This window comes from Porites lutea, chromosome 3 (assembly GCF_958299795.1).
Source record: "Porites lutea chromosome 3, jaPorLute2.1, whole genome shotgun sequence".
NCBI lineage: Eukaryota > Metazoa > Cnidaria > Anthozoa > Scleractinia > Poritidae > Porites > Porites lutea.
This window is the reverse complement of record NC_133203.1, coordinates 17,410,568-17,419,068: the sequence shown is the minus strand read 5'-3', so window position 1 is coordinate 17,419,068 and position 8,501 is coordinate 17,410,568. Positions and strand designations below refer to the sequence as shown.

At 43.6% G+C, this 8,501-nt stretch overlaps 2 protein-coding genes across 2 annotated transcripts; both read left to right on the top strand.

The window, feature by feature from the left end:
* Positions 1-3,078: 3,078 nt before the first annotated feature.
* LOC140931727 (uncharacterized) lies at positions 3,079-6,342 on the top strand. Its single transcript, XM_073381483.1, has one exon. It carries the CDS (start codon positions 3,079-3,081, stop codon positions 6,340-6,342), a length of 3,264 nt encoding a protein of 1,087 aa, XP_073237584.1.
* Positions 6,343-7,287: 945 nt separating this feature from the next.
* Positions 7,288-8,280, top strand: LOC140931726 (uncharacterized). The gene has a single exon (XM_073381482.1). The coding sequence runs from the start codon at positions 7,288-7,290 to the stop codon at positions 8,278-8,280; it is 993 nt and encodes a 330-aa protein (XP_073237583.1).
* Positions 8,281-8,501: the final 221 nt, after the last annotated feature.

Sequence of the window (8,501 nt, the reverse complement as noted above, 5' to 3'; positions counted from 1 at the left end):
ACTATGACATGAAAGTCCTCGATGACGTCGAATTTTTCTTACTATACGACCTTTACAGCCCACAAAAACTGGACTTGCCGGGTGACTTGTATCCACATTTCGACCTCCAAACCCTGACCGAAGATGAATGTGTGGCCGAATTTCGGTTCAGGAAAACTGATATCCCAAGGCTTTCTCAGGCTTTGCGGATTCCTGATGCTATAATTTGTCACCAACGGACAATATGCGAAGGAACTGAAGGAATATGCATGCTTTTGAAGCGGTTGTGCTACCATTGCCGATACAGCGATATGGTCCACTTGTTCGCTAAGCCGGTTCCTGTATTGTGTATGATTACAAATCAAGTTTTGGATTATATCTATCAGGCTCACAGCCATCGCATTCTGCAGTAGAATCATCAGCAACTAAGCCAAGCCAATCTTGAAAGATTTGCCGAAGATGTTCACGGTAAAGGAGCCCTACTTAATAACTGTTTTGCTTTTGTTGATGGAACAGTTCGCCCTATTTGTAGGCCCGGCACCGTCAACCAGAGGTTGCTTTACAATGGACACAAGTGTGTCCATGGAATAAAGTTTCAGTCTGTTGTTACCCCAGATGGAATGATTGCAAATATGTATGGCCCTGTCGGTAAGTTGTCTTTTCTTTAGAAAATTGAATCTGGGGTTTATAGGGTGAGGAGGCAACTGCTTGAGTGTATTTTTTGGATCAGTTTAGTTTTCTGGGCAACCGAGCTCGATACGAGTTTATCGAGCTCGATATGTCAACCGGCCTCGATTTGTCGATACCGAGCTCGAGGCCTCTCACTTTTCCGGGGGGACAAAGTAGAAATGGTTATCGAGCTCAGTGACTTATCGAGCTCGGTTTTTCAAGAGAAGAAAAAAGAGAAAAATTATAAATTAAAGCAATAATAACCACATGGAGTGCAAAATCTAAAACGCCTTCTCGTTCTCAATTCGTTACGGACAAAAAAGATTGTTTTGCTGGTCAATTAATGTTGTTTTTGTATTGGAAAAAAATATTGACAAAAAAACATTCTTTTTTACCCTTTCTTCTTTGATATATTTGACGCGAGACTACCGTCCGTCAATGGCGGGTGAATTGAACGATTTAGTTTTAAAACGCAGACCTCTCACCAGCCTTGTTTTCCATTCAAGAATTGTATTCATTTGATTAAATTTTAAGAGCCTCGTTTTTCCCGCTTGAATCTTTTGACTTCATACGTACGCAATCAGCAATTCAATGTATCAAAGAAAATATACATTTTTTTGTCTCCTTTTTATTTGTAACGAATTTTCGTTGATTTTATGCGAACAAACAAACTGCACCTTGCATGAGTCTAGGGGGCTTTCACGGGTTGGTGTTGCAGAAAAAAATTATTTAGAATGACTATAAAATTGTTACTACGAAAGAAGGACTCGAAACGATAAACAACGATCTTACTTTTATTCCTTATTGTAAGTACAAAATCTAAAACGCCTTCTCATTCTCAATTCGTTACGGACAAAAAAACAATGTGTGGCTGGTCGATTAATGTTGTTTTCGCGGCGAGTTGTTTAAAAAATATATTATATTATTGTAAATGCTAGGTGTCCTGTGCACTAGGCCCAGTCTGCGCCGAGGTGTTGTCATTCGACACTAGGTCAAACCTCGGCATACATGTGCTTTTATCGCTTGTTATTTTCGCCTTTATTTCTCGGATAAGGATCGTTTAACTAGACTCACATCGAAGGAATGGAACATTACGGAAGCATTACGGACATTTCAGCAGTTTTCAAGGTTACGGATAGAGACACTTGCTTGTTTGTAAGGATTTCTTGTACGGTATTGTATTCGAACGGTGTTCTGAGCGTAGTTGATCGGATCGAATAAAACGTGTAATTGACATCGAATTGACGGCTGTTACAGTTTGACCTACAAACGAATCACATGGAAGGAGACAAGGAAGAAGATTTACAAGGGAAAACGGAGTTCCCTGATGAAGAGAAGCTTTGCACTTGGCGGGAAGTTGATATGGATCTCGATACAATCTGCTCGTCACCTCGTGCGATATCACAGCTGACCGGTTTATTGGCTCAAGAAACTCACATGGACGTGCGAAAACGGATTCCTACAGAAAGGGGTAGGCAATTTGAGATTCAAAAGTTGAAGGAAAATCGGAAAACTGCACTTGCTAATTTAACTAAGCAGATGAACTTAGTCTCACCTTTGTTAACGGATTTTGAGAACGAAAAACAAGTGCGTAAGTTGTTCATTTAGATCAGCTATTTGTTAAAGTGCAAGAAGCACATGACGCATATCTCAAGGCCTTAGATGATGATGATGAAATTAAATTAGCTCTTGAATGGTTTGGCACTCGTGATAAGGATGTGCTCCAGCTAAAGCAAAGGACTATTGGCTTTTTAGATGATGCAGATAAGCCACGTGGCGGTTTACGTGATACACACTCAGTGAAATCTAAGTCATCTCGTCGCTCAAGGCACTCCCTTTCCTCGGTAACATCTGCTAGGTTAAAGTTAATTGAAGGGAAAGCTAAAGCTGCAGCGTTAGAGGTTAAGGCATCATTTCTAAAAGAGAAACAAGCATTAAAAATGGCTACTGAAGAGCTTGAACTTAGGCAGCAAATCGCAGAGGCAAAGGCAGAAGAAAAAACTTATGAGAAATTCGAGGAGGAAAAAAATATTGACGGAATGAATGAAAACTTGGAAGATGTTGAGGTTAAACTCACTTTCTACTACCATCTCACCTGGGGTACAATGTAACGATCAGGCTACACTAAGGGTGCCTTCTGTGAAGTTCCAAAGTTCAGCTATTGTTGGTTCAACGACCACTCCTGTAACCACCCCAGCTTTAGTCAGTGCTGCTAGTATGAACCCAACTGCCCGACCCTTTGTTCCAAAGCGTGTTCCCATTAAGGAAGAAGAATATAAGGCCAAGTAGGAAACCCCCACTGATTATAAGCTACCACATGTTAAAAGGGAATGTACGTGCAGTTTCGGAAAGGATTCAAGCTCTGTGGAAGGTCCAGGGTTAGATCAAAACTATCTTGACATTCAAAGGAAGCAGGCTGAACTTTCAGAAATGATTGTTACCCAACAGGCTAGGAGTCTCCTACCTAGTCACAAGCCACCTACGTTTTCGGGAGATGTTATGTCATACCCAGCATTCATAACAGCCTTTGAAACTCTCATAGAATCTAAGGGAGATGATTCTAATGAGCGCTTGTACTTCTTGGATCAATACACTAGTGGAAAGGCCAAGGAACTGATAAAGGGTTGTTTACAAATGAAAGGCGAAGATTCATACAAGGAGGCTAGACGGCTTTTGAAGAAACATTTTGGTGACCCATACAAGATTGCAAGTGCATACATCGCCAAGCTGTCGAGCTGGCCCGCTGTTAAGCCTAACGACGGAACAGGGTTACAAGAATTTTCCATTGTCCTTGAGCAAGCAAGGAACGCCATGACAGGCATGCAATACATGAACGACTTGAACACGGCCAATGTTATGCGCCAGTTATGGGAAAGGCTGCCGCGATATCTACGTAGTAAGTGGACTGAAAGAGTTAGCAGGATTAGGAGTGTCAAGGGACAGACAGCTAGCTTTAATGACTTTTGCCAATTTGTATCAGAGCAAGCCGATTTAGCGACAGACCCAATCTATTCCGAGGAAGGCATAAGTAAACCGATGAACGCAGTTGACAAGTACCATAAACAGAACGAACGCAAACCCAAGAGAGGAAGGGGTACCAACTTTGCAACAGGCTTGGCAGGAAAGAATGCAAGTGGAGGAAATTCTCACCCCATCAGCTGTACATTGTGCTCTAAGGCGCATCATCTGGACGAATGTGCTGAGTTTCTTAAAAAACCGCTAGTGGAGCGGAGAAACTGTATCAAACAGAAAGGCTTATGCTTTGGTTGCTATAGTTGTGAACACATTGCCAAGCTTCGCAAAAGTAAAAGAACCTGTCAGATCTGCAATAAGAAACACCCAACGTCACTCCATGATTACAGTTGGAAATCAGAAGAGGTGAAAATGGAAAGTGGAAACGGCCAACATGAGAAACCGGAAGCCAGTAAAAAGAAAACGGAAGAGCGAGTCGTTAACGTGTGTACTGCAATTTGCAATGTGACAGATGCCGGTGATGTACCAGTTGCTATGGGTATTATCCCAGTATGGTTGTACCACAAGGACAATCCAAACAATAAGATATGTGTTTACGCCCTCCTTGATAATGCGAGTGGTGGAACATTCATTAAGGAAGACTCGTTAAGAAGGCTTGGTGTTAAAGGAAGTGAAACCAAACTTTTGCTCACTACTATGCATGGTACCCAAGAAGTCGATACTAAAGCGGTAGATGGGCTAATGGCTTCCCACTTTCAAGAAAACGACGTTATCGTACCCCTACCGAGAACCTACGTCAGACAACGGATTCCAGCAGATCGTGATGAGATTCCTCGTCCCAAAGAGCTGCAAGGCTGGTCACATTTGCAGATGGTTAGGAAACACGTACCTCCTTACATGGAAGACGTAGAAATAGGACTCCTGATCGGACTAAATTGCCCTAGTGCAGTGCGACCAAGAGACATTGTTTGCGGGAATGAGAATGAACCCTATGCAGTAAGATCACTACTGGGATGGCACGTAAACGGTCCTGTTAACCAAAAGAGCAGTAAACAAGTACATTGTAACCGTATTCAGATTCTTAAGAGCAACACAGAGGATAACGTGAATGGGTACATCATTGCTAAGACAGAGATTAAGGAGCGGCTAACCCCTCAAGTGGTTTCTCGAATGTTTGAGGTGGACTTTGCTGAAAGGGAGCACGGAGTCGCATTATCAAGAGAAGACCGTCAGTTCCTGAAGATTGTAGAAGATGGAATCCATCATAGAGATGACATGCATTACGAGATGCCTCTGCCCTTTAGAGAAAAGAATGTACAGATACCCAATAACCGTCCACAAGCAGAGCAACGCCTGCACGGCCTTAAGAAGAGACTCCAAGGCGACGCAAGATATCGTGCTGACTACGTCAGATTCATGACTGAAATCATAGAGAAGGGATATGCTCGAAAGGTCAAGGTTGAAGAGCTACCCCATCAAGAAGGAAAGGCCTGGTACTTACCTCACCACGGGGTTTACCACCCCAAAAAACCAGGCAGCATACGCGTAGTATTTGACTGTTCAGCTCGTTACCAGGGTGAATCGCTGAATGGCCACCTATTGCAAGTGCCCGATCTAACAAACAAGCTCACTGGGGTGCTCACAAGATTCAGAGAGGAGAAGGTAGCCTTCATGGCTGACATAGAGAAAATGTTTTTTCAAATCAAGGTTCCAAGGGAAGATCAGAACTTCCTTCGCTTCTTATGGTGGCCAAATGGAGATTTAACTCAAGAGCCTCAAGAGTACTGCATGACAGTGCACCTCTTTGGAGCTGGTTCATCTCCAGGGTGTTCTAACTTCGCCTTGAAACGTACAGCCGTAGACAGTGAAAGAGAGTTTGGTGCAAGAGCTGCCGAAACATTAAGGAAGAACTTTTACGTCGATGATGCTCTGAGTTCGGTACCGACAGAGAAGGACGCTGTAGAACTAGTACAAGCTGTTAAAGAGATGTGTGCAAAGGGAGGGTTCAAACTAACGAAATTTGTAAGCAACAGTAGAAAGGTGATGATGTCAGTACCTGCTGAAGACAGAGCAAAGGAGATCAAGGGCCTAGACCTAGGCAGTGACAAGTTACCAATAGAGAGAGCATTGGGTGTAGAATGGTGCATTGAATCGGACGCATTCAAATTCAGGATAGAGTTGAAGGACAAGCCGTGCACCCGTAGGGGTATACTGGCAACTATAAGCTCGATCTTTGATCCTCTGGGGCTGATTGCGCCCGTCGTCCTTGTTGGAAAGCAGATACTTCAAGAGATCTGTCACGGAAAAGACTGGGACGAGCCAATCGAGGGAGAAGTTCTTGCCAAATGGGGAAGATGGAGAAGTCAGTTAGCGCTATTAGAGCAGCTGAACATCCCAAGAAATTTTCAGCCTCCTGATTTTGGAAGCATTGCCACTGCTCAGCTACATAATATGTCAGATGCGTCTCAAGTCGGGTACGGACAATGTTCTTATCTCAGACTGGTTGATGAAAACGGAAGAATTCATTGTTCTCTTGTTATGGGGAAAGCTCGTGGTGCACCGTTGAAGACAGTCACTATTCCAAGACTTGAACTAACTGCCGCTACCGTTTCAGTAAGGGTTGCAAGCATGCTAAAAGAAGAGTTAGACTATGACGGACTCCAAGACTTCTACCGGACCGATAGTAAGGTTGTCCTCAGGTTCATCAACAATGAATCTTGAAGATTCCAAGTGTATGTTGTAAATAGAGTGCAATTCATCCGTGACCACACTTCACCAGACCAGTGGCGCTACGTGGAGTCTGGATCCAACCCAGCAGATGAAGCATCGAGGGGGATGAACGCTAAGGAGTTTATGCAAAGGTCGCAGTGGATTAAGGGCCCAGACTTCTTGTGGCCGACGGAAGATCATTGGCCTCAACAAGACTCATACGAAAACGAGGTCGACCACAATTCTCCTGACGTTAAAAGGGTTACCGCTAACGCGACAGTGATTGAAGAACATGAAAACATGTTAAGCAGATTCAAAAGATTTTCCAAGTGGCAAGTCCTAAAGGGCGCAGTTGCGCTTTGTATGGAATACAAACGACGTCTCAAGATGAGAGCCAGTAAAGCAGACAAGAGACCTCTAACTGTTGACGGTCCTCAAGTTAATGGACGAAACCGTGAATGTGAAGGTTGCCCGGCTACTTTCTTTATGGTCAGAGACCTTGAACAAGCAGAAACAGAAATTCTCAAGCTGGTGCAAGCGAATTATTTCGATAAAGAAATCAAGATTCTGAAAGATTTCCAAACCCAGACCGGAAGTGTGCCTAAAGATCGTCATCATGATAAGGAAAGGAAAGCAGTTTTGAAGAAAAGTAGCAGCCTTAACGCCCTTGACCCATACCTGGATGCCAGCGGAATGTTGAGAGTCGGAGGACGGATAAAGAAGGCTAACCTCTCAGACAGTCTTAAGAACCCGGTCATCTTACCGAAGACTGGTCATATTACAGAGCTGGTCCTCCATCACGCCCATTAGAAAACTCACCACAGCGGAAGAGGTCTCACCTTAAACGAACTTCGTTCAAGTGGTTACTGGATTATCAATGGAAATGCTGCGGTCAGACACTTCATATGAAGGTGCGTCACGTGTCGACATCTCCGTGGTACTTTTGGAGAACAGAAAATGGCCAACCTCCCAAGTTCCCGTGTTGAACCCGCGCCACAGTTTTCATACTGTGCAGTGGACTACTTTGGTCCGTGGTATGTCAAAGAAGGCAGGAAAGAAGTTAAAAGGTACGGAGCCCTATTTACTTGTTTGGCCAGTCGTGCGGTACATATCGAAGTAGCCCACTCCATGGAAACAGATTCATTCTTACAAGCATTACGGCGCTTTACCTGTCGTAGAGGACCCATAAGAGAACTTCGCAGTGACCAAGGGACTAATTTTGTTGGGGCCGAAAACGAGTTAAAGGCAGCACTTCAAGAAATGGATGATGAGAAAATTAAGGCAGAGTTGCTTAAGGAGAACATTGATTGGATCAGAAATCCTGCTACTGCAAGTAATTTCGGAGGCGTTTGGGAACGACAAATTCGGTCGATGCGGAACATCATGGCAGCACTTATGAAACAGCATGGTCACAGCTTAAACGACGAATCGTTGCGAACTTTGTTATGTGAAGCTGAAGCTGTTGACAACAGTCGTCCTCTGACTACCGAGACCTTAAGTGATCCGCTCTCACCGTTGCCACTATCGCCAAGTACCCTTCTCACTGGTAAAACCAAGCTCATTCTCCCCCCTCCAGGAAGGTTTCAACGAGAAGACACTTACTGCAAATGTCGCTGGAGGCGCGTACAGCATATTGCTAACGAATTCTGGAATAGATGGAGTAAAGAATATCTTCAGATCCTACAGTTGAGACAAAAGTGGACACACAAGAGAAGAAACTTCATGGAAGGCGACATTGTTCTATTAAAGGACAACAATTCTTGTAGGAATAAGTGGCCTATGGCTAAAGTGCTTACCACACGTCGTGATGATGAAGGCCAAGTCAGATCGGTGACTGTTCAAATCGGAACTGGATCAGTATTGGATCGACCAGTCAATAAACTTGTGCTTTTGCTAGAGTCACCTAAGAATAGACCGGGAATCCCCGACGAGGAGCCTGAGGAACTGTGATGTTACAGAAACAGGATATCTAGAACGCTTAGCAATTCTAGTATTCTAAACGAGTTAGAGTAAGATTTGTTTTGGTTAAAATGACAAACATTTTAGCATCGAATTGACGGCTGTTACAATTATTATATTTAAAAAATATTGACAAAAGGCATTATAACATAGCGCACATGCTTGCCCTATATAAGTCCTATTAAATCTTTATTTACGCACGCCCGTGCGTA